The 25379-nt window shown below is 38.9% G+C and overlaps 2 protein-coding genes across 5 annotated transcripts; one reads left to right on the plus strand and one right to left on the minus strand.

The window, feature by feature from the left end:
• Positions 1 to 583: 583 nt before the first annotated feature.
• Positions 584 to 3999, minus strand: NDUFA5 (NADH:ubiquinone oxidoreductase subunit A5). Its single transcript, XM_065048861.1, has 5 exons — positions 3874 to 3999; positions 3355 to 3399; positions 2178 to 2294; positions 1391 to 1456; positions 584 to 784 (listed from the first exon to the last, which is right to left on the minus strand). Exons 1-5 carry the CDS (start codon positions 3892 to 3894, stop codon positions 683 to 685), a joined length of 351 nt encoding a protein of 116 aa, XP_064904933.1. The 5' UTR covers positions 3895 to 3999; the 3' UTR covers positions 584 to 682.
• Positions 4000 to 9226: 5227 nt separating this feature from the next.
• On the plus strand, positions 9227 to 22566 carry ASB15 (ankyrin repeat and SOCS box containing 15). Of its 4 annotated transcripts, none has more exons than XM_065048862.1 (11): positions 9227 to 9348; positions 12249 to 12353; positions 14421 to 14556; positions 15024 to 15076; positions 15172 to 15303; positions 15722 to 15880; positions 17930 to 18175; positions 18794 to 18965; positions 19337 to 19907; positions 20465 to 20618; positions 22095 to 22566. In XM_065048862.1, exons 3-11 carry the CDS (start codon positions 14441 to 14443, stop codon positions 22265 to 22267), a joined length of 1776 nt encoding a protein of 591 aa, XP_064904934.1. In that variant the 5' UTR covers positions 9227 to 9348; positions 12249 to 12353; positions 14421 to 14440; the 3' UTR covers positions 22268 to 22566. The 4 variants fall into 4 exon arrangements, with proteins under 4 accessions (XP_064904934.1, XP_064904937.1, XP_064904935.1 ...); XM_065048863.1 differs by lacking the exon at positions 9227 to 9348 and adding an exon at positions 10120 to 10167; XM_065048865.1 differs by lacking the exon at positions 17930 to 18175.
• Positions 22567 to 25379: the final 2813 nt, after the last annotated feature.

Consider the following 25379-nt stretch of genomic DNA (forward strand, 5'->3'; position numbering starts at 1 on the left):
CAGCTGAAACCTAAAATCCTGTTATTTTGAGTAAGCTTGGTTTTCATCACATTGGACCCCTGATCTCAGCAACCACATGATCATTGACACACTGGCAGTTGCTGGCAAAAATACACAACCAAAGCTGGGAGTGAAGGGCAGGATCACACTTTCCTACAACTTTGATTTTAATTTCAAATGGCCTATAATATTTGTTAACATACAAATACAGATTATAAAAATAGCTCACAATCACAGAATTATAGCAGGGTTTGGGTTGGAAGGGACCTTAAAGATCACCTAGTCCAACCCCCCTGCCATGGGCAGGGACACCTTCCACTAGACCAGGCTACTCAAAGCTCCATCCAACCTGACCTTGAACACTTCCAGGGATGGGGCATCCAGTGTCTCACTCATACCCTTACAGACACTCAGGATTCTGTCAATAAACACAAGGCACAAATAACCTGTTAATAATGAAATTAAAAAAGGAAATAAAACAAAGGTCGTACAAGAGCTGAAAAGAATTTTCTAAAACTATTTTTGCAACAAGTTGGAAACAGTCTTTAGATTGCTAAATGTAAGTGGACACTAGGACAAAACATGTTTTTATGAACTAATCTCTTTAATTTAAAGACAATTGTCAGCAACAATAGATTAATTATTAACTTTTTTCTTTCAAGAGGTTACACCCTCTTGAAAATTATATTGGCCATCTCCACTGGTCAGAAGGAGGTTCTTCAACTAGAGGCTCCCATGGTTTCCACTGTATCATTTTTCTTGCCAGGGAAAGCTCATTTTCAGCCTGTTAATAAACACCATAAACAAATTCTTAAATTCTATACAACTGCCAAAGTATTAAATTACCTCTATTTCAGTTCATTGTCTTGGTGATGTCATTACCTATTAGTCACAGACTGCCACAAATTTCACCTATACATATCAAAAGAAACTCTGTGTTTTGGGTTTGTTTTTGTTGTTTTTTTTTTTTCCTAAAAAAACCACAAAAAACAAAAAACAACTAATCACCCCCAAATACCCAAACTGTTCACCTTGCCATTCCCAAAACAATTTCATGATATTTTCCAGTCTATTTGGATTATGCCTCAATATTATTCAATCATCTTCTGCATTTTTCCACTGAGTTAGACTCTGTAAGAAGCAATGTAAGTGCAGATGGTATGTATGAAAGTGTAATACAGTAAACACACGTTAATTGTGTTAGCTTTCAGTATGGTCATCCTAATCACCACATGCCATTTCATTCTCAGATTTTCTTTTTTCCTGTTTGATTGTTTGTTTTGCAGAAAAGTTATGGAAAACCACCAACTTTCTAAATAGAAGCTCAGCCAAAGAAGCACTATAAACCACTGCTCCCATTTGTACTTAACCTTACGTTTGCCCACTTTACCTGTAGAATGACTTCTTCTATGTGACCACTATTCAGTTTGTCCTGTAGTTTTTCCACATTAGTCTCCTGTGTATTCAAATACATATAAACAAATGTTAATTTTTACTGAGAAGTAGAAAGTCCAGTTAAAACACAAAAACTATAATTCAACCAGATCACACTCTAGTCTTCCTCAGAACCACCAACAAATTAGCTAGCTTCTGTCATTTTGTTAGCAAAGAAATCTCACACACTTTTCTTATTTGAAAACAAACATCAAACTTCCAGTGATAAATACAAAACCCAAATACTACTTAATGACATCCAAAGAAGCACTATCAGCAAAGGACTTTAGTATGTATCTTGAAAGAAAATTCTGATCTTAGCTTTTAATGAAATGATATGCAAACTTCCAATTATCACCTTAAATACACAATACCAGTATTGCATAGTTTAATGTACCAAAAAGTGTTCTAAAATGTCAAAGGTACAGATTGCACTAAGATACTACACTGATGAGAGCACATGCATTTTTTGTGCAAGAGTGTGGAAATTACAAATCTTCAAAAAACTGTTTTCCTTTAATTTTCACCAAAAACACCAGTAAGAAGTTTACAATTCTTTTTAATATACCATCAAAATATTCCAGTCAATAACAAAAATAAATCTCAAGACTTCAGTTATTTCTGAACTGATATCTGAAAGCTACATCTACTTCTGAAAAACAGGTAGTAATTTTAAAAAGATAATCTTTCCCATCTTAAAAATCTTTTCATGCGTAACATTTATGAAACAGCCCCGTACTTACCGTTTGCACCAAATTAAATCGCTGATTTACAATATCCTCAGTGTATTTCCTATATGCTGCATCTTTGGGAATGTTTTGCAGGACACCAAGGATTTTTGTGTACAGTATCCTCAGGCGCTGAAGTGATTGTAAGACATGGTTAAAATACACAAGTACAAGTATTTAACACCTGGTCTGTCTTAAGCTACTAGCTACATAGACACAAAATATATAGGGTTATGGTAGTCGATCCAGAAATGCAGGACTAACAAAATAACTAAGTCTGAACCAGAGAACCCTGTCTTGGGCAAAACTGGGATTTATCAAGACTGGGAAGTTACCACTGTCAAATTTATTAAGTTTACCCAGAAGGCGTCTGACAAAGCTGTAGACTGAGCTAGAATCATTTGTACAGAACAATAATGATTTTTTCAGTGGTTCTTTTTGACACTATTCCTAACTTTTGGTGGCAAAAGCATTTTTGAAATAGAATCGTTGCGTAGTGGGAAATCTCAAAGCACAGAGAAATTACATAAGTCCTTTCAAAGCTCATGCCTCCAGAACAAGCAAGCAAGATGACACAAACATACTTTCATTACTGAGCCTGAGGAGGTAAAAACCAAGCGCCAAATCGCTACAAGAAGCGTCTAACATGGTTCCCAAGAACCACTGAAGTACGCCAACCTCAACAGTGCTTGCCATCACAGGGCCTTGATGTGGCTTTGCACCACACCTCCCCTATTACATAAGACCAGCCTGTCCTCTTTGTATGTTATGTCAGTACTTGATGGAAGCACAGCATAGCAAGGCAGAAATAAACTGTATGTTCGTGAAGTAGAAATCACATTTATGAAGAACTGAATTTAAAGAGTTCTTTGCTTTTGCAATGGAGATGAGAGAAATGTTGTTTCATAGAAGTACTATAGGAGGTACATAGAAGTACAAAGGATGTTTTTAAAATCAGCACATACAACAAAAAACTACATATGCAAAATAACCCCTAATTATATGAATTAAACTCTTAGGAATTAATTTTATTCCTTTGTCATTTTGGAATATTTTTACACCTTCATTAAGTTGGCATGACTTTAAGGTGCACAGTGTATCTACATATGTATTTAACTAATATGCATATGCATTTAAATGTTATGCATAACATTTAATTTCCATTAAATACAGAACAAGACATGTAACATACCTCATGAGGGTTTTCAGTTACAGCCAGTCCTACAAGTCCAGTGGTCTGCACAGAGAGCATGAACATATTTAATACACCAAATCATCTATTTCCATGATACCTGGTTATTCGTTTTGCCTCAACATACACCTGACGGGGGCCATTCCGTGACATGATCCCCGCCTCCCACGCACACACAAATCTGCAGAGTTTTGACCAGGGGACAAGAAGGCGAGAGTGAGGCCCCCAGCAGCCGACGCTCAGCCGCCCTGGAAGGGTGACCCCGGGCCTACCCGCGTCCTTCCTCCCCACACAACGGGCTCGCCCCCTTTGCTAACGGTCGCTGCTGCCCCGCCAGCAGCTGCCGCCGGGCCCGCCGGGCTCCACGCTCCCCTCGGCCCTTTCTCACATCCCCCCGCCCCGAATCCCGACGGGGCAGGGCAGGGCGAGATCCCACCGCGGGGCGCGGCCGCCGGGAGCTGCCCCGCTCGGCTCGGCTCAGCTCAGCTCGGCTCGGCCCGGTCCGGTCCCCCGCCTCACCTTCCGCAGCGCCCCCGCCATGGCCGCGCTGCTCGAGCCCCCCCGCGCCGCTCCACCACCCACCGCCCGCAGCGCCGACGGCGGGGCGCATGCGCGGGCGCCGGTTCGAGGACATGGCGAAGGACGCGGGGCCGCGCATGCGCCACTGCCGCCTCGGCTCCCGGTCCCGGCGGGCGAAGGCTGAACCAGACCGGAAGCAGCACGCGCGATCCAGCGGCGCATGCGCAGCCTGCGGGTGGCGTGGTGGCGCGTGCGCTGAGCTGCGGGGGCGGTTCGGCTGTTGGGCCCTTGATACAGCGGAGTGAATAACCAGCGCTTAAAGAACTAACGCTTTGGGAGTTAACCCTTAACTCACTAAGTTAAAGAGTTCTGTGTAACTTACTGCATGCGGAGTAGGAGTTCACTGACGACTTCACAGGCTCCGCGAAAATAAAAAAAACTCTAGCTGCATCCTTGGGTGAACTAGGTAACAGAATCTTGGGCACAGGATGAGAGATACGCCAGTTCTAACCAACTCACCAGTTTGAGTCCCAGCCAATCCAGCACACCAGGCCCGAGGTGAAAGTATACAGTGAAGAAGACCCCAGTTCACGATCACTGCACAGGCGCAACCAGAATGGGCCGGAGGTAGAGACTGTGGAAATGATTCCCCAGAACTCATTATAATAAGAACCACCTTCTTGGAGACAGGTTATGAATATGTATAGGCGCTCCTAGAACTTTTGTGAATATGTAATACTTAAAGCATTTAACCAAGCTCGCAGCTGCTGGAAATTCACACACGTCTTGGGCAGAGCTATCCCCTGTGTGTCCAGTGCTGAATAAACATACCTTCTTTAGAACCTCACAGGTTGTAAAGTAATTTCCGTGCCTCACCCTGGGCCGAGCTGGGCTGGCCCAGCCGGGAGGGGCTCCTTTGCTGGAGAAACCCCGTCCCTGCGGCGGAGAGGCAGCCAGGTTCCTGCCCCAGAACCCCAGAACCACCCAGGCTGGCTGGGCACTGTGTTGGCCCAGGAGTGGGCGCCTGTCCGAACGCAGCCCAAGTCTCGGAGCCCGGTACTTTTAGATGGGCTGGGTGTAGCATCTCCATACTGCTGTTTGCTTTGCTGCACTTACAAAGGTTTGAGTATTCCCTTTTCCAATGGGATGAAGTTCAACAAGGCCAAGTGCTGGGTGCTGCACTTTGGACACAACAACCCCCTGCAGCACTACAGGCTGGGCGCAGAGTGGCTGGAGAGCAGTCAGACAGAAAGGGACCTGGGGGTACTAATTGACAGGAAGCTCAACATGAGCCAACAGTGTGCCCAGGTGGCCAAGAAGGCCAACGGTATCCTGTCCTGTATCAAAAACAGCGTGGTCAGCAGGACAAGGGAAGTGATCCTTCCCCTGTACTCTGCATTGGTGAGGCCACACCTGGAGTATTGTGTTCAGTTCTGGGCCCCTCAGTTCAGGAAAGACATTGAAGTGCTGGAGCGGGTCCAGAGAAGAGCAACACGACTGGTGAAGGGACTTGAACATAAGACCTATGAGGAGAGGCTGAGGGAGCTGGGGTTGTTTAGTCTAGAGAAGAGGAGGCTTAGAGGTGACCTCATCACTCTCTATAACTACCTGAAGGGAAGTTATAGCCAGGTGGGGATTGGTCTCTTCTCCCAGGCAGTTAGCAATAGGACAAGGGGGCATGGGCTTAAACTCTACCAGGAGAAATTTAGGCTGGATATTAGAAAGAAATTCTTTACAGAGAGAGTGGTCAGGCATTGGAATGGCCTGCCCAGGGAGGCAGTGGACTCGCCGTCCCTAGAGGTTTTTAAACTGAGATTGGACATGGCACTTAGTGCCATGATCTAGTAAACGGACTAGAGTTGGACCAAGGGTTGGACTCGATGATCTCTGAGGTCTTTTCCAACCCAGTCGATTCTGTGATTCTGTGATTTTCAACATAAACACGTTTTCTGTTAGTGAAGCTGTCTACATGAAATTGCTAAAGATGGCTGATGATCAATTTGCAGAACTTTGCAATTTCCAAATGAGGAATACTCTTTGTTGCTAGAAGTGCATCACACACAAGTCATATGTGCCGTATGTTGCAGTTCTGTTTTCAGCATGTCTCTAGTAAGATGTAACACACATTCTGCTGGTGGTCCGTATGGCTGGAGACAGTACCTGAAACCAACTGATACTTGCCAAGTGATAGCTAATTGACTGCCAGTAATGAGTTTTCAGAACTATTATAAGTCCCTAGGGTGTGGGGAATCTTTTTTTGTTTGTTTTTCCAAAGTGTTTTGCAGAGTCCAATCTTACTGCAAGCTTCAGAGTTGATTTCAAAGCTCCCTTTCATGAGTCAAACAATTGTGTCAAGCCTTAAAGCTTCAGAAGTATGTTTGGCTGCTACTGAAAGCCGTCTTGTGTGTTGTGTACTTGGAATTAACACAGTTTATGTCCACTCAGAGTGAGATTTTGGTGTAGCAGATGTGATTTGAATATCTGTCAGTTTCTGTCATTTTTTCACAAAACATATTTAGGCTTTGCAGAAGTTTCTAGTACACCAATTCTAGTTTTCTGCAAAGTGTGTGTAAAAAATAAATACCTTCCAATTGATAACTGATGCAGTGTGTAACTAAGCATTTTATGTCTGTTCCGTATGTCTGGGAATAGAGTCTAATTTAGAAATAATGCCCAGCTTATAAACATTTAGATTTTTTTTAAGAAAAAAAAAGAGTTGTATGTGCATGTATTTATCAGTCAAGTCCTCCTGAGGTTGGTAACTTTCTACCTCAGGGAACAGTCATAAGAATGAGTATTCTGGAATTTGAATAGTAAGCAAAAGCATGCATATGCTGCCTATGAATTTTAGCTGTGAAATTGGCTTGACCAAGAAATTGTGTTAAAAGTAGCTAATCAACAGCAGATTAAAAATGATTACTATACTAGACAATGGCAAATAGGTAATTTCTGAGTTAATGTGATCAGTTAATAAAGAAAAAAAAAAAACCTAAAATACTGACAGAAATTAGAAAGCTTAATTAAGAGACCTGAGGTAGATAGAATGAGAGAAATAAGCAATAAAAGGCAGTTTAAATCAGTGGGAATAAACATGGTGTTCATTTGAAAATCCAGTTGACCTTGTATTAAGTCTTATCTTTATGACCGAGCTATTGATTGAGGGTGAGTTTTCCATAGTGTGTAAGATTTGATAATAAATGTGTTTTAACTTTATATTGTATTTGTTGTGATCAGTTTTTTTGTTTATAATTCATTTGGCCTGCTTTTGAGCTACTTTTTTCCATAATCGGTAAGCAAACCCAACAAAGTTTCAGAATATAGTAGAGTTCTCACTGAAAGCCAGTCTTTTAGTAAGATACGTACTACCTCTGTTCCATAACTGAAGCAAAGTGATTAATACAGTTTATATAATAATTTAGGGTTTATGCTGCTCCACTACTGAGTGTTTTTTGAGATTACATCAGCGAGACCTGGGGTTTCTTTCCAAGGCATTGAGCGTCTCTCTTTCCTATCAAAATAATATTCTTTAAAAAATTTGCCCTTTTTTATTGGGTCATCCCTGTATTTTTCCCTTCTTTGCGATGGTCAAGCCAGATGATCTATCTCCTGATTACGCAAACCGACCATAGCACAAATTGTTCTGTGCCTGGCAATCTTCTTTAGCCAAATTAGCTCAGCACACTTCAAACAGTAGTTCTAACCATCTGTTCAGACAACCCAAACATATAGGTGTCCTTGCCACATCCTAGTACAAGGAGTAAAAAAATAGTAATATATGTTGATTAGACAGTTCATTAAATCAGTTGGAAAGTCATACAGTAGGAAGTTCCCCAAATTGCCAAAGAGTTTCAATACATAGTTTAACATATAAAACTCCAAAACCTACGAAGTACATGGTTTTGAACAAACAAAACACCCCAAACCATCCACATAGCATTTCATGGTTTATCATCAGTTTAGCACTGGGGACTCTGTGATGGGTGTTGTTCTGGGTGTTAATGTACAGCATGTAGGCACCCTAAGAAAGTCTTGCTATAGCTGTGGCTTCTCTTCCTTTTTTTTTGTCTTACCAATGGATTTATCTCACTGTGAAGTCTTGCAAATTGCCATATGATTTGGTATCTGGACAGGAGTCTTATTTATTCTGTCTTTACATGTGTGAATCATTAATTGACTGGTGGGTTTCTAGTTAGTAACTACCTAAGAGCAGAGTTAGTGTTTCAATAGCAATGCAAATAGTATTAAAAATAACTGAAAAGCAAAACAATACTGTGCCTATAATGTGGATATGTACTAGTTCTGCTAATATCCTGGTTGTGTAAAGGAAAGGAAAGAACTCAAGCAATTAAAACATTTGTGTTCTTTATATATTATAAATACATATTTTAGATTTTTTTTTTAATTATATAAGAATATATTTCTGTTCTTATAATCCCTTACCCGACAGTAAAGCAGGGTCTCAGTACTTTTCTGTCTGCTTCTTATTGTACTGGTTTGGTTTTTTAGCCTCACCACACTTAACTTAGGTCGCACTGGCAAAAGGAGTTGCAATGAATGCTACTTATCGTCATTAAAGGTTTTTCCTGATCTTGTCTCCAAAGATGAGATGCATGTAGTGCCTTAGTTAAGCTTACGGTGTTATGGTTCTATACATGCAAGTGAATCATAGAGCACAGAAGTGTTCACAGTGTACATGTTAATTTCATCAGATCAATTAAAGATATGTTGGAAGTTTGTTGTTTCGGTTTGTTATGTTCCCTTATTGTCTGTTTGTTTTGGTAAAGACAGCCAGTTGGTTAAAACCAAAACAAGACAGAGGTTTTGCACCAGTGATATGTATCCAGCTTCTCCTTCATTTCATAGCTGTGATTTAACTTGCTGAGTACTGCTATTCTTGGTGTTACTTTTGGGCTGTCACTGCTGTCTGTGGTGTCATACCTTCTGCTTCTTTGTCCAATTTCTAGTTATTAAATCTAGTCAAATAAGCACCATAATTGGCTTTCATTGACTCTATAAAGCTTTGCATCATATCAGCCTTAGAGAGAGAGAGAGATTAGTGATTGGTGATATAATATTCCAGGATGTACAACTAGTTAAAGGCTAAACCTTCTCAGATTTGTTTTAATTTATGTAAATATGTTACTGGATTTTGTTAACGTAGCCCTTGAGACTAAGTTGGCAAATAATTTATTTTCTTAATGAGCGTTGTTGAACCAATGAGGGCACAAATAATCTTATTATACTGTCCAGACCTCATGTTACATTTGACAAGATTTTAGAGAAGTCATGTGTAATACTTTCCTGTGGGGTGAGTCTGCTTATGTTACAGTTGTACAAGGTCAGACCTTAATTTATCTAGCAACTGCGTATTTAATTTTAGAAGTATCACAGGACACATCAGCTCGCAGGGCACCATTCCTGGCTGTTCAAAATGCAGGCCCCAGAGTAACAGTGGCAGGATAATGGGTTGAAAAGGTGAGAATATATGGTATGCTTGCCAATTAGACTAACAGAGAAATAGTTTGAAACTATAATATTTAGTAGACTGAGTCCAAATTTAGACTGCTATTATTTTATTGCTATGAATAACCTCTTTGCATGCCTAGGGGCCTTCTATTTATAGACAGTAAAGCTAGGATTGTCTAGTTTATTTTAAGGATAAGAAATTAGAATAACATTAACACTCACATAACTTTAACTTTATACCTATGTGTTTCAAAGTGAGGAACACTTGACACACTTCTTTCTAAGGAAAGATGCAACTTCCGTGATTAGCAAGTAGTTGAGTTTTTTTTAAATAAAAAAAACCCAGTAGCTTTATTTAGGAGAGAAAAACTTTTTAATGGAAAAGAGAAAGAAGTAACATCTAGTTTTTCAGGCATAAATGGAAAAAAAAAAAACAGAAAAATATTGGACTACTCAAAATGTTGGTTAAGGAAAATATTCTTGGTAATATAAAAAGTAAAACTTGTTTACAGTAAACATTGGCAATTGTGTCTAGTGATCTAGTGCCTGGGTCTGGTAACTGCAAAACTTCACAGGTGAATGGGAGAGGATTTTGCTGCTGAGCTTTTGAGCCTTTTCATTGCCACATCAGGTAGTGTGGTAAGGATGTCTCTGCTGCTTCTGAGTGTTCCAGCCATACCGGTATGTTCCACTGTGGTCTGAGTGGAACATCCGTGCTTCTGTCGGCCCTTGTCACCTCAGCACAGTGTATTACCAGCAGTGATATAGCAAATCAGGCTCTCAAAGCATGTGTAGACCCCTGGCAATGTGTCCAGCACTTGGGCTGTGGTGAGTTGGTTGCCCTATACTTACTCTGTCAAGTTGCAGTCACTTACTACCTTACTAACTTTTTCGTTTTATAGTATATTACTAACTTTTGTGGGATGAGATAGTTTGAAAACAGTGCACAAAACAATTCTGAAACAATGCTTATCTGAGACCTTTGTGGTTAAGTCTGTGTTAAAGCAGAGCTTCATGGTGCCTGTGGCAGAAGCAGTCTGGGGAATGCAGCAATGCAGGAGATGATAGCTGACCAAAGGGGTGTGCAAGTTATGTGAAAATAAAACAAGTTTCTGTGGTGACCTGTAAACTGATTTCTTCCAGTAATCTTTAGGAGAGAAAGGATAGGTAGGAAGGCAATACATATTTCTGAATATAAAAGGATTTTCTTATGAAATTACTATACTGCAAAGTGTTCTGTGCTCTTAACTCTTCTTGGAATCAGTGATGTTAGAGGGTGTTGATCACCCCACAGGACTAAACCTTACGTGAACATCTTCATAAAGATACTGTAATATATTGAAATAGCCTTCTTTCAGATAGTTTGCACTGTGAGGGTCTACCCTAGGGCCTATGTGAGTCTCCAGGAGTCTTTTTTGGTTCAGGCTCCAGGGTAAGTATAATATGATGGGCTGCAATATAGTAATTTTCAGTCTCAATTCTAAGGACAGCAACTTCATTAGGGCTTGCAGGGCAAGAAGGTCCATCCATGCAGATCTGATAGGTTAAGCATGATTCATTAAAAACATGCTTCAAAAACTTCAGGCTTGGCCTAAAGTCTTCAAAAGGAAGGTTTTTGAAACTTAGGGAAAGGTGGGAAGAAAGGGGCTGTAGCTTCTGATTGCCTTTAAGCTTCTGTGGAGGAAACAAGAGATTATGAATGTTACACATTTTTCCTTAATAGATTATTTTGTGTAAATGAACTGTTTGGTCTCATTAGGAGCACCTCTCATCTGCCAGTGAAGAGACAATATATTCTAAAATATACTTTCCTTTTAGCTAATAGCAGGAACATACTGTAGATATTTTTATTGAGATCTACTTCTAAAACTGCCAGTCCAAGAGAGATTTTGTCTCTGCTGTTTAGAAGATTTGTCAGTCTTCAGAACAGTGTATATTTGTAGGTTAAATGATGGAAGCTTTAAGGTGCCATCAAAATTAGAAAAATGTTTATGAAAATGGGGAGATAAATGCACCTTGACTCAGAATTTCCCCACCTGTCAACCAAGTACCAACAAGAGAGGAGGAAGAGAAGCTCAGTTTCACGGCCTTACTGCTGATAAGGAAAATCTTACATTCTGGTTAATAAGAAACTTGTGGCAGATTTTAGATAAACATATGGTCAGCTGCTTTGTTTTGTTTAGCTTTTTGAAGTTTCTATGGTTTGTATTATACCTTGGAAGTTTGATGTGGGATGCTTTCCTTTCTGCATAAGACAAACTATATTTAAACCCCCCCACTTCTTATTTATTTGGTTTTTTGCTACAACAAACTTGATAGGCTTTCATAAGCTTGTTTTGATCGTAAGAGTTTCAGAACATCATTATCATTGTTTTTTAGAATTATGGGGAAGTTTTTATTGTCCATCATGTCCAACAGGATGTCAGTCACTCAATATTCTCAGTCATTTCTGAAATCCTTTTTTGCATGAGAAGTTCAACCTAAACCACAGTATGCCAAAACATGACTTCCGAAACTTCTGAGCTTTAATATGATGCACAGCAGATTTAATATTAGGTAGTATGTGAAAGATTTTGGTACATGTGTCTGCATTGTGCTGACCAGTTCATCAGTGTAGCTTGTGTATGAAATCTGATTTTGTAGTGTTATGCTGAAGCCTTGATTAGAGACTCAAAAGGAAGGAACAGAGAACCCTTGAGAAAAGCAGTTTGTTTTGAACAATATAAAGGTCTGTTGTTCTACGCCAAAAAAGAAAATGTATCAGTTATTTTTAAATTTTAATTATTTGTGGAAGATTTTTGGCAGTCAGAGGTTGCAGTCAAGACCAAAGTTGTGTATTTTTTCCTTTGATGAAAATGAGACTGAAGTGGGGATTTTTTCCACTTTCCTTTCCTTGTCCTTCCTTGCAGAGAAACACCTGGGCCATGGTTCCAGTACATACTGAAAGAGGTGGGAATCTGCATTATGTGGGAAACTGAATCCAAGAAACCTTGAGCTTCTGAGTCAATCTGACTGTAAGCCCTTACTAATTTAATTTTGGTTTGCAAGTTTTATTTTTTAATAAGTAGTAAAGTATTTGTGAATGTGATTATAATGTAGACTATGGTACTTTGATTGATTTATTATTTACTGGAATGATGCAGAAATTAGTCCAAAAATAAATCTGGTTAACACTTTCATTTGAAGATAATTTTCAGCAAATGGCCTCCAAATGATTTCTACAATGTTCCTTGTCTATTTGCAAATTTACTAGGAGACCCCACAATGATTGTTCTGTGAGAAACATAAAAGAGTTGCTTAGTATTATATAATTGTTTAGTATTTCTGCAATACTTTGACAACGACAAAGTGTTCTGTGTGGTAGATACAGTAACTTACTGCATAAACTGTGGGAATACTAGTTTAATTGTCAGAAAAAAATTCAGCATCTGGTATCCACAGTCATGAAAGCCACACGTGTTAGGCTACTGAGATTGAATCAAACAGAGAAATTCTGGCAAAATCCAAAGCTCACCTGGAAAAAGTAAGGTAGGTACAGTTATATTAACTTAAGTTTTTATTCCTTATATAACTTTTGTGATAGATAAATACCACATTTCACTCTTCAAGAACCTGCAAGAAGATGGCTTAAAAAGCAACATTCCTGACTTTCCAATTACAGTTATAATTTACTGGCAAGGCATTGTGTTGATGGGATGTTTCTAGCAAAAATCCTAGAGAACCTAAGCCACAGTTAAAGTTGGTGATATGAGCAATCTGAATTTAAGCTGCTGACTATAATTAAAAGGTTTGACATACTCTGTTGTTGATGCACTGATCCTAACTACTCTCCCCTTGAGAACCGTAACTGGCATAGCTTGACCATCACCTGGGCTTGTGCACCAAGCTCCTGTCAGTGGCCGTTAAACCTTGTGACTGCAGATGCAGCAGAGACTCAGTCTTTAGTCTGCTTTGATAGACCATGCCTTAGCAGAGCAAAAACAAGATTTGCAAGGAGGTTTGGGGTTTTTTTTGTTTGGTTGGGTTTGTTTGGTTTGGTTTGCTTTTAATATATTAATGCTGGCTAGAAGTGATAATGACACAGGACTATTGTAGTGTTTTGTTGTACAACTACCTATCCACAAAGTCCAAAATCTTGTACGTTATTATATTAACATAAAATAGGATTTGCATTTGGTATCATCTCACATCCCTTATTTATCCCACCCACCCGTGCTTGGTTCAGCTGCAGGAGAGGAGGGATGTATACAGGTTACAGCTGGAAACTTTGTTAGTAGAGTCTTTTTTGTAATTCAGAACTGAATGTTGTGTCACCACCTAAACCGCAGTGACATGCTGTTGGATTTGTTTTGCTGAAATCCTGTGTCCAAATGGTGCTAGTTGGTGGATCCATCCTATATCTGCTCCCAGTGACCTAGTGGGTGAAGAAAGTGGGGAAAAAATGCTCTTTCCCCATGCAAGAGTCAACTTAGTTCATAGCTTCTCTGAAATAATTTGATGCTTGTTTAAATACTGTGTAAGTATGATGTGTGATCACCCTTAGAACTGATCGTGTGTTCCCTTCTAAACTTCAAACCCTCTCTGTAAATAATTCTCAAACAATCTGAGTGGTTTTTGTTTCTATAATTATTTGGATGTATATGTATGCGTTTGTATTTACATTCATAAAATCATTATGAATGCCTGTGTTTGATTAGGAATCATTCATGAGGTGATAATTGTTCATTGTTCATGTTTGTGTGGAAATCATATATTCACAGACTTGATGACCACAGCTTTCTAATGCAGCAACATCTCTTTTTATGGTTCACAAATTGTCCAGTATTTGTCTGTAGATGACAAACATAGTGTGTGAACAATAAAAAGAACTTTTCCTAAACGGTATGTGTAGTACTAAATGTTTCCAAGATTGTTTTCTGTCACCATTCAACAGCAATTTTACCATTTTGAAATAGGAATAAACTCATAGAAATGTTGTTGAATTAGGCAAAATTGATGGAAACACCTGATTTTAATTATAAAAAATACCTTAAGTGGGACATGATCCTTCACAGTATATTTTTGTGTGTATTTCAAAATAGGTTATAGTTCACCATAAAAAATGATGGATGAAAGGGAAGATTTGGTTGAAGATCTGCTCACTGAGTATGCCATACAGCTTAGCATTCAAGAATCAAATGGAGCCAAAGCACCAACATTTTCCAGCTATAATGACAGGTACTCTCAATTCAATAGGTGATAGAGATTATGCCTTATTTTAACAGTGTTTAACATTGATGTTTAGTGCCTTATGCTTAAAGCAGTTCTTAGTTTGGCTATTATGCCTCTTTCTCAGTGAAGCACATTACATTCTCATTCACTGTCTAAGGTTTCTGAATCTGAAGGGCTCATTTCTGTAGTGTGGGGCAAATACAGTTTTTTAGTCCACGTCAGAAGTCTTTACTAAATTAGGAGATTTATCAGGTCAACCTGCAGCAGAAATTGCACCTTGCTTGATAACTTTGCATACTCTGAATGTGCAGAGTACAGGGATAATTTAGGAGGTCAAAAGGCTCATCAAGATTGTAGCTGACGTATTCAAAGAAAAGCTGGCTCAGGTGAGAACCTAATGAAAATATTGAATGAATAATATAATGCATCTACTTTTTGTTTGTATTTACTATTTTCTGCTCTTTTTTGGGTAGTTTTTTACCACCTAGTGAGGAAAATAGGAAAATTGTAACAGCCATAAAGCAAGGTAAAAACCCTAAAATAAAACAGTCCCTTTGCAAACTGGGCTTCCCTTACATTATTTTTCCAACTGCATCTTACGTATCTACTGCATTTTTTAAGGTCAAGTATTTGGGCTCCAAGAACTTGTGAAACAGAAGTATGCTTTGGATGAAGCTGATGAAAGAGGGTGGTTTCCACTGCATGAGGCTGCAGCTCAACCAATTCAGCAAATACTTGAAATAATTTTAGATGGTGAGTAAAGTAAAAATATCCCACAAGATAAGGGGAGCAGCAAAGAAACATAGAACAATAAACAGCCATCTGCGACAGCAGGCTAGAACTGCTTACTGAAAAAAGTAGGATCCAATCCTCCATGGAGCATCTTGCTTATCTTGCGTAAATATTTAGGCAAATTTTCTTTTTGGAAAAGTTGTGTCAATTTACACCAGCAAAGAACTTGGACCATTTTTAACGTTTTATTCAGAAACCTACAGACAGAGCAAAAATTACTGTTGAGTATTCAGTGTGTTTGACAGTGCTAGTTAGGTTACGTTAAACATAATTGCAAGTAATTTTCATAAAGACGTAGCATTTAAGGATTTCAAATATATGTGCATCTGTTAACAGCCTTGTGCTTTAATTTTATCTTTTCTCACTTTCTTATCTCTAGCATCTTATAAGACAATGTGGGAATACAAAACATCCGATGGAGAAACACCATTAACTTTAGCAGCAAAAGCTGGCTTTGTGGAAAATGTACGAACGTTACTGGAAAAGGGTGTTTGGCCCAATACCACAAATGATAAAGGAGAAACTCCACTTCTTATTGGTAATTGCCTCCTCTCCCTGGGTTTGAGCAAAGTGAATGGCTTCATCTCCACTGAGTGCTCACCTGAGTGCTCCTGTTGGTTGTGTGGTTTAGATGCTGGTCATCTTTTTAGATTAAACTAAGTGCCAAGCACATGGTGAAATGTACCCAGCATTCTGTTCAGCTCAGCTCTCATTTTGCTTTAGGTCATCACTGAGCTGCAGTTAAAGCACCTTGTGCTTTAGGTGTTTGTTGAGCTGCTTCTAAAAAACCATGGGACCTATTGTTTTGTTCAAGGTGCCTTCTTGGTATCTCCAGGTGCTGCAAGACCTTTAGTAACCTGGTCCTTTTTTACCATCTTAAGGTAAAACTATGGTACAAGAATAAGCTGTTGCTTTAGCTTGAATGTACCTTTTCCAGAGATCTGGAGATCATTGGACATTTTTAGTTTTATCAGATTATTTCTTCAGGAGTGGGCAGGTATTTTCAATTTCAAAATCTCCCATCTCATTTGGTTCCCTTCTGGCATTGAAAATAAACTTCAAAGGTGTTTTTCAGTAATACCCCAATCTAAAGAAAGATAATTCCTTTGGAAGATTTTATGCTATTGGTAGACTTAAATGAGCTTTTCTATACATGAGTTATTCAGCTATATCAGCTTTTAACTTCTGCCAAATGTGAAAACATCTCCATTCTTCTGAAGGGAAACAATCTGTGAAATTAATACAAGAAAATACCATATAAGAAAAAGCAATATATAATACAATTATCAGTATTAAAATATTCAGCTGAATTTTTGTTAACTTTCATGAGATGCAATTACTGTATTAACATTTTAAGGCCCTGAGGCATTTCTAGAGGGTTCCTCTGCAATGTCTTGATTTGTGTTGTTTCAGCTCTTTTCAATAATTGTAAGTCTTTGAAACTTTTAAGCCATTTTCAGGCTTTGCTTTTAATGAATCCTGCAAAGAGTAACTAGAGCTTATGAAAAGGGTATTTACCCCTTATAATGACAATTCGTTTTCCTAAATATTTCTCTATACAAACTCCTGAAAATGAGGTTTGTCAGCTGTGTATTGTGTATGTATTGTGATGCTTTTTATGTTTTTGTGTCACTTGACACCGAAAATGTGGATGTAGGTGCTGCTGTGCATCATACATTTCCATCTTAGTGAAGTAGAGGATCAAGTGCCTGACACTTAATAGGTGATGCTCATGATTTATTTGCTCTGGAGTAAAGAGCTCTTCAGTACAAAGGTAAATGCTGAAGAAATATCTAGCTAGTGGGATGATTTCTGCTTCCAGGTACATTTGGTAATACTCTGCTTCAAAGCAATTTTGGATAATTATGAAGACTGTTGCGTCTTAAAAATCTTCTTACTTATATAATGGGACATTCACAAAAGTTAAATTTTCTAATCCTATAACACTGGTATCTCTCATCTGCCCCTTCCATCAGTGGAGGGATCTGCCATTCCAAAGGGCCGTTCAGGAGGAATATTAGACTCTTGCTCAGGATCACTATTTTAGATGTAAATAATTTGCAATGAAAATTTCTAGCCTGGAACCTCAAAAGGGCAGAACATGGCCTTTAAGTGTGACAGATGTCAACGACACTTTGGTTAACTGCAGCCACTGAGTACATGCCTGGATTAGTGTTACCAGGTGACAAAGTCACAAGTGGAATTTTCTGGAGACACTGTAATGTTTGTAGCAATTTAGAAGTAAGGACCATTATTCAAATACTATGCTTTTATTGTTGCTTTTCATTGTAATACACCTGCTTCTGCTTTCTCAGAATCAAAGCAGTGCTGCTTTTGCGATCCGTGCTCCGGACCAACGTATTTTCCAACTTGTGTTGGTTTACCTTGTTTTCCTGAGCAGCTGACATTACTATTTATTTACCAATACGTTGGATTCCCAGATTTCTAGGACTGCAAATATTTTTTATTTCTCATATCAGTACACAAGGAAAAGCTTTTCTAAACTTACTAGATGCCTCTAAATTTCAAGATAACATACCTGAAAGTGTAATCATATTATTCTCTTCCTTTTTAAAATATCTTCAAGCTGTAAAAAGGGGCTCTTTTGAAATGGCGTCCATTCTGATTAAACATAACTGTAGTATCCACCAGCCGTGCGTAAAACGTTGGTCAGCAATGCATGAAGCTGCAAAACAGGGACGCAAAGACCTTGTTGCTCTTCTTCTGAAGAATGGTGGAAATGTGAACCTTAAGGATGGATATGGAGTAACACCATTAGGTGTTGCTGCTGAGTATGGCCACTGTGAAGTGCTGGAGCATCTTATTCATAAAGGTATATACTGGGGTAAAAGGGAAATACACCTCTGCCCTGGCATACATCTTGCCTGCTTGCCTAGGTGGTTTAGGTGGTCATGTAAAAGGAAAGAAAGAATAGTGATGAATTAGGAGATTTGGTTTCTCATAAGACAAGGAAGCATATATGGGTGTTCCTGCTAGATTGGAGTGATGTTTACATGTTTCCATTATGCATGTGAGAGGAGCGGCAGAATTTATACCAAGCCATTTCAATCAAGGAGGGACTTACTGCTAGACATGCCTTTCTTGCCCTTCTTTATTTCTCTTTTCTACCCTCTCCTCCCTCCCTCCTTCCCTTTCTCCCATGGGCAGAATTATACTGGTATTAATTAGTGAAATTAAGTATTTTTATAATATGCCAGAATTTTAAAAATCCTCAGTTATAACATGGTAAAAGCAGACCTTGCACAGTTGAGCATGTGAACTTGTATCCGTACAACTCGTTTTGCCTTTGAGTTTTAAATTTTCCACAAGAAGTATTTACTGTTTTAGTAGAGTTTTAACTTATATACATTTGAAAATTAAGAGGAAAGCTTTTAGGGTGATCTGCAAATCACTTTGCATATAATTTATAAACTCTATATCTTCCTCCAAGGTGGAGATGTCCAGGCTGTAGCAGATGATGGTTCATCGATCCTGTTTGATGCAGCAGGAGGAGGTAATCCAGACTGCATCGCCCTTCTCTTGGAATATGGAGGAAGTGGCAACGTGCCTAACAGGGCAGGACTGCTTCCCATACACAAAGCTGCTTTTGAGGGGCATTACCTGTGAGTATGAGCTCAGACTTCACATTTTCATTAAGACATAGTGTGGTACAATGTCACATTGAAGAAGTTTGTGGTAAACTTGCGAATGTATAGATCACTTCTATTTCAGAAGTGCCTATGTTACATTAGTTTGAATTAACTTTTAAGTATTTTTTAGCATAAACAAAGCAAAATGCAAACATACTCCGTAGTGAAAACAACTGAAACAACTTAAACACAAGATCCTATTTAACAGTGCTCAAAACTGGTGTTTTGTGTTTGATCTTGTTGTGTAAAGTGTCTGGCTGGTAATTTAGCATATAGTTGTGTGAGGGTCATTTTCTTCATGCAGGGAAGCACTGCCTAATTAGTCTTATTCACTCTTGTTTTAGGGCCCTGAAGTATCTCATCCCGGTCACATCCCAAACTGCAATCCAGAAAAGTGGGTTGAGCCCTGTTCATTCAGCAGCAGAGGGCCAGAATTCACAGTGTCTAGAGCTCCTCATTGAAAATGATTTTGATGTCAATACTCTCTTGGCTGAGCACATGTCAGATAGTTACGATGACGAAAGGAAAACTGCACTTTATTTTGCTGTCTCTAACAATGACATTCTTTGTACCGAGATATTGCTCAAAGCAGGGGCAAATCCGAACAAGGATCCTTTAAACTGCCTCCTTGTGGCAGTGAGAGCTGGCAACCATGAAATTGTAAGGCTGCTCCTGTCCTATGGAGCAAACGTCAATTGCTACTTCATGTTGGTTAATGACACACATTTCCCCAGCGCCATTCAGTACGCTTTGAATGACGAGGTGATGCTGAGGCTGTTGCTCAATCATGGATATAATGTGGAGATGTGTTTTGACTGTATGCATCAAGATATCTTTGGAAATTCTTTTGTGTGGTCAACTCCAGAGGAAGACATTCTCCCTGGGTGGACTTCTTCTGTAATAAAGGACAATCCAGTAAGTACATAGCCTTCCTTCCTTCTCTTCACTGTTTTCTTTTCATTAGCCAGATTATTGTGCAGAATTAAGATTAACACACTGGCAAAGTCCTTTTTTAGAACACCCTAAAAATAAAGCAGCCATTTTTCATTTTCTACTCTGAGATAGCGAAAATTACGTACATAAAGTTGTTTTAGTTTGGGGTTCATATATTAGAGATTTAGGAAGGAAGTTTTAAGAAATCATAAAGCAGGATTCTGGAATTTTTGTTCCTATCGTAGCCGACGGAATAGATGTGTGTCCAAAGAGATATCACTGTTAAACAAAATAGTGCTGCAAATTACAGCAATAGTATAACAATTATTGGCCTTCGGGCCTGTCCAGACAAATTAAAGAATGACAAAAGTTAAACATGGAAGAAAATGGTTTTTAAAGTAAACTACCTAGGCATCAATTTATGAGTGTTAAAGGTAGCTGCTAATTCTTTGTTTAAATGATCTTGAGTAATTGCTTTAAAATGTGTTTTTCCTCTGCACAGATTTTGAAATTATGACTTGATGTGTTTTCCCTTTCAGTTCTGTGACTTTATTGCTGTTCCTTGGTTGAAACATTTAGCAGGAAAAGTGGTTCGTGTTTTTATAGATTACATGGACTACGTTCCTTTATGCACAAAAATTAAGCTTGTCTTAGAGACTCAGAAAGAATGGACAGAAATACGTCAGATATTGGGTAAATATCTAATTTCCAGTTAATGTTATGATTTATTATATGATAACTTGATTGCTTGTGTCAGGTAAGATCCAAAGTGTTTCAGCAGTGCAAATGCATACTAGCTAAGAACCAAGCTTGTCATTCAGTCCTCAGGTTGAGACAGATCTTTATGTATTGCCACGCATCAAAAATGAGTCAATTGGCATGGCAAACATGCACCTGGTGAGAATTAATCTCATAGGGAATGTCATTGTGGTATGGGAAGCCCTTTTAGTTAAGCACCCTCTGAGGTACGTCTCAAACGCCTTGTTAACCCCTGTGACTCCAGTCATTGCACAGCATTGGCACACAACTTTTTTCATTGAGCAATATTGCTCACATTTCCCTCCTTCTTTTTGTTCCCTTGATCTCTGAAGTCTATTAAGCATTCAAGGATTATCGTAAGAGCACATTTTAGATCCCATTATGTTCAAGGCAGTAGGCAGCGACAATGAGTGTGCCATCACAAACTGTGTACCATCATTTCCTAACTCTAATTCACATGATAGACATCTAGAGTTACCACTGCTAATAACTGAATAATATTTCTTTTGTATGTTTTACTTCTGAAGTTCTGCGCTTTAGCCTGGACCTTTCACCACTGGTGGCACCAGAGATAGGTTTTACCCACCTTAACTTAAAAAAAGCTGTTGCGGAATGTATTAAATGTTCTCTTTACCCTAATTATTTTTGTTTGACTTTTGATTTTTAAAATTTTAACTGGAGTTTGATTTAACATAATATGTTAAAAAAAACCCCAAAACAAACAGGTTTAAAACTGGTACCTTATGTTTAATTTTGCTTCATTATTTTACATGGGCATGCAGAAGTACTCCTGATTTTGTGTGTCACAGGAACATCCAAATAATTTGATAGTCTTTACTACTGATATTTCAAGTATGTTGAAAGTTTTTGTTATGTTCAGGAAGGCTAAATTAAACTGAGCTCTTTGATTGATATCCATTCTGATAAAAAGTATTTGTTCAGAAGACTCAGCAGGCCCAAGATGGCAAAGTCTGGTCCTTGTGCCTTATTCATACAGCAGAAATGGAAGGTGCTGTAGCTGACCTCAACATGCAATTTTTATAAGGTGCACATAGGGAAATCAGAGATCATTATCCAATTACCATTGATTATGCTAAATAAAGTCCTAGGTTAGATGTTCAGATGACTGCTTTGGAGACAGAATACAGTGTGCCTGTTTCCAAAAGTGAGACAATAACGTTATACAGATATCTGACAGAAGGAGTTTAATTGATATCAGCATTGTGTATCGTCACAATTCTGAAGTGAAAAGAATGGTATTTTATTCAGAAATGGCAAAATAATAATGCCCCAAGGTAATAGATTTCAACATTTATTTTATTAGAGCATGTTTTGAGGTTGTGAACTGGCTTATGATCGTTGTTAATGACACTGATTTTTCCACTATTTATCTCTCACTGTTATTTTCAGATAATCCTCGCCCATTGAAACATCTGTGTCGTCTGAAAATACGTAAACTCTTGGGGTTAAGGAGACTCCAGAACCTCTCTTCTCTGAAGAAGTTTCCACTTCCACCAGTTCTCAAGAATTATATCCTATATAAAGAGTATGATCTGTATGGAGAAGGGATACGTTTAGAATAATTTTAAAAATAACTGTGTAGAGTCTGTAATTTGACTAATTTCCTCACTATTTCTTTCTAGCTAAAGAGCTGCTTAGTGTTTCCTGTACATTTGCAACATTCTGATATTTGTTGTTAATAGCTCTTTTATGGGAACAAACATTTCTTCAAAACTAGTATGTTAAAGCTTATGTTTTAACACAACATTGTGCTATCCAAATATAGGCTAAAATCAGAATAATGACACCATAATAATTATGTAGAACAATGCACTCGAAATGGAAATTCAGATGAATAAAGAATAAAATAAGAATTTTCATGGCGGACTTCCTAAAGAAGATGATAAATACAGTGTCTGCTCTTGGTTTGTGGCATTAGTATATCTGTAAAAGACAATAAATATCTAATTTAGCTTGGCAAAGAAAATTAAACCACTAGATGCACATCTCTGTCAGGTAACTGGCTTGAAATGTAGCACATTGAAGATCATGGCCCTATTATAAAATTCTCAAAACACTTAAAAGGTTCTTTTTAGCTATTTTTGTAAAGTGTTTGCTACCAGGTTTGACTGCTGTGGGTGCCTGTACTGCACGTTTCAAGGGTTGGCAAAATTTGCGGGACTTTAAGTAGGCTATTTTGAAGAAAGAGTAGATTTTGATGAACAAACAAACCAGGAAATCAAGCAGCATATCCCCTTGGTTGAGAAACATTGCAAGGTCATAAATTTAATTATGGTTCTTATAGACATTTGGCAGATCACTTCTTGACCAGACTGAGCCACGTCCTCAGTCATGCCTTGATGCACTTGGCAGTATGCTTCTGCACATCTAGAGAAAAGCACATCTGATTAAATATTCTTTAAATGATTCTGTTTTAAATATTCTTTAAATTATTCTGTTAAAAGTGAATTGCACTTACACCTTTTACTGTTCCATCCTCTAATCTTTGGGGGGAAAAGAAAAAAAATAATAATCCAAACCCCCTAAACTAAGAAAATATTTCAGTTGGTGGATGTCAGGACTACATAGTGCATAGTCAGACTTTAGCTAAACATGATTTAAGAGATATGCTGCTTATCACACACATACACACACAAACTGAAAGTCAGCTCAAGCAACCTTTGCCCTGCTCCCTACACTGGCTCTCCCTGTTCTTCTGAATTTCTCCTTATTTGCTGGATGTCATTGTCATATATAACTTACTAACACCTCAATCAGGAATGTAGATTCCACTGTGACGGCAGCTGTATCAGTCTTTTGTACGTCTGTCCTTCCTTACAACAGATTTACAGGAGCAAATGGAAGGAGTGAGAATTACTGGTCTGGGACACGTAAAGGGTTGAACAGAAGGCTTAACTGCTGCTTCTGCTCTTGCTAGGGCTACTGTTTATGCGGCTTTTCAAGACATGGCCTCTGTTTTCTTGCCAGAAATTTTGACCAGGATGAAAAAGAAGAATTTATTCATTTGTGCAAAGTTTCTAGGTATCTGGCAGCTGGGCTGGGTCCCTGACAGGAGGATGTCCTGGGTGACTGGTGACTCCAGGCATCAACTCAACACGGTTGCCCACAGTCAAGGCTCCACTGATCAAAACACCCTGGACATACCAGGCTAAAAGCATGTATGCTGCATAACCTATAAACTGATATTTCTGTGTGGGAATTCCTGAACAGAAATGTGAGCATAATAATAAAAAGTCTTAAATAGTGGTAATTTTAATGAATACAGTGAGCACAACACAAGAATCTGAGTGGTCACATATCTGATACAACATGCTGCAACCACCAAAGGAAACATGATCAAACAGGGCTTTAGACAGGAGATTTTAAACCCTTTCTGTGGCTAGAGCCAAATTCCATTTGTAATTTTAGTTCATGGGCCAAGGTTTATATTTAGGAGTTTATACACGCCTCAGGCAATAGTTACATTGCCTGTGGCATCAAAGCATGCAGCTCTAGGACAGACCATTGCCACATGTGTTTAAAATACTGTAGACTAGTCCTTAAAATATCATTAGGTAAACTAAAAAGGCATTATATTATTGTGTTTATCTTTTAAAAAATACATCTGGGCTCTTTTTGTTGTTTGGTAACCTATTACAGAAGGTAGCCTAATTCTGTTTTAAAGCTTCAGTATTCAAGTTGTTTATTTATTGAAGAATTTTCCCCCGTTCCCCAGATGCTAAAGAAAGTACAACACCATGAGAAAGCATCTTTAATGCTTGCAAGACACATGTGAACTGAATGGAGGCAAGAGGGACAAGATTTTGTTTTAAATGGAAGGTAAGGCAAGATAGACAGGGAAAGTGAGCTGTTTTCCCCATGTCAAGCTTATGGCACAGCTAGGAATTGAACACAAGTCTTTCAACTGCTGTGTTTGGCAGACAGACCACTGAAAACTACTTTTATGGAGCTGAGTATGTGCCAGTGGGAGCAGGAAATGTAACTGGTCCAGGACTGGTGGTTGTGTGAAAAGAGGCAAAGGCAACAGCCCCAGCTGGAAGATGAAATTGGTAGGGAAAAACTACACCTTTTTTGCCCTGCTTGGACTATGATTGAACCCTTGCAACACTGGGATTTAATTTACTCTGCTATTTGGGTGTGACCCCTGGGGTGTTCCTCCGCAACCCAATTCCATGGCATGTCCACCCCATGGGCAACTTTGGCTAAAAGTAATTAAATGCCCTGGCAGTGATTCAGTCATGCTCTGGGGTAGGAACTCCTGTCGGTTTGGGGACAATGCTTGAAAGCAGAGGTATCATTTGGTCTCTGTTTCTCATAAAATCTGACACAAGCAGCTGCACCAGCCTGATGAGCTCTCTGAGGAGCCAGACATTCAACAGTGGTTACATCAGCCTTTGCAGCACCAGTGAGATGGACTTTGTAGCTGTGTTTTCATAGCTCAGTGAAGGACCGAAGTGTAGCCATCAGTTCTGTATTTGAGCACCTGTTCCCTATAGGGGCCGTAAAGTCATGTGTGCCGTCCATAAAACTTCAATACACTGGCTACCATCTAATCTTGGGGGCTGGCACAGCAGATTCTTGTTCTGGATATCAAGAAGGGACCATTCTACTGTTTCCCTGCAGCAGTCGGTGTTCTGGCTTGGGCTCTTTGTGCCTGAGCTGCCCTTTCTCAGA

Source organism: Columba livia, chromosome 1 (assembly GCF_036013475.1).
Source record: "Columba livia isolate bColLiv1 breed racing homer chromosome 1, bColLiv1.pat.W.v2, whole genome shotgun sequence".
Classification (NCBI taxonomy): Eukaryota; Metazoa; Chordata; class Aves; order Columbiformes; family Columbidae; genus Columba; species Columba livia.

Excerpts from the sequence above, each read along its gene's own strand:
- NDUFA5 (XM_065048861.1), bottom strand. The coding sequence starts at position 3,894 with ATGGCGGGGGCGCTGCGGAAG. Across the intron at positions 1,457-2,177 it reads GATTTAATTTGGTGCAAACG|GAGACTAATGTGGAAAAACT; the intron begins GTAAGTACGGGG and ends TTGAATACACAG. Across the intron at positions 785-1,390 it reads TAGAAGAAGTCATTCTACAG|GCTGAAAATGAGCTTTCCCT; the intron begins GTAAAGTGGGCA and ends GTTTATTAACAG.
- ASB15 (XM_065048862.1), top strand. The coding sequence starts at position 14,441 with ATGATGGATGAAAGGGAAGATTTGGTTGAAGATCTGCTCACTGAGTAT. Across the intron at positions 14,557-15,023 it reads TTTTCCAGCTATAATGACAG|TTTTTTACCACCTAGTGAGG; the intron begins GTACTCTCAATT and ends TTTTTTGGGTAG. Across the intron at positions 15,077-15,171 it reads TGTAACAGCCATAAAGCAAG|GTCAAGTATTTGGGCTCCAA; the intron begins GTAAAAACCCTA and ends GCATTTTTTAAG.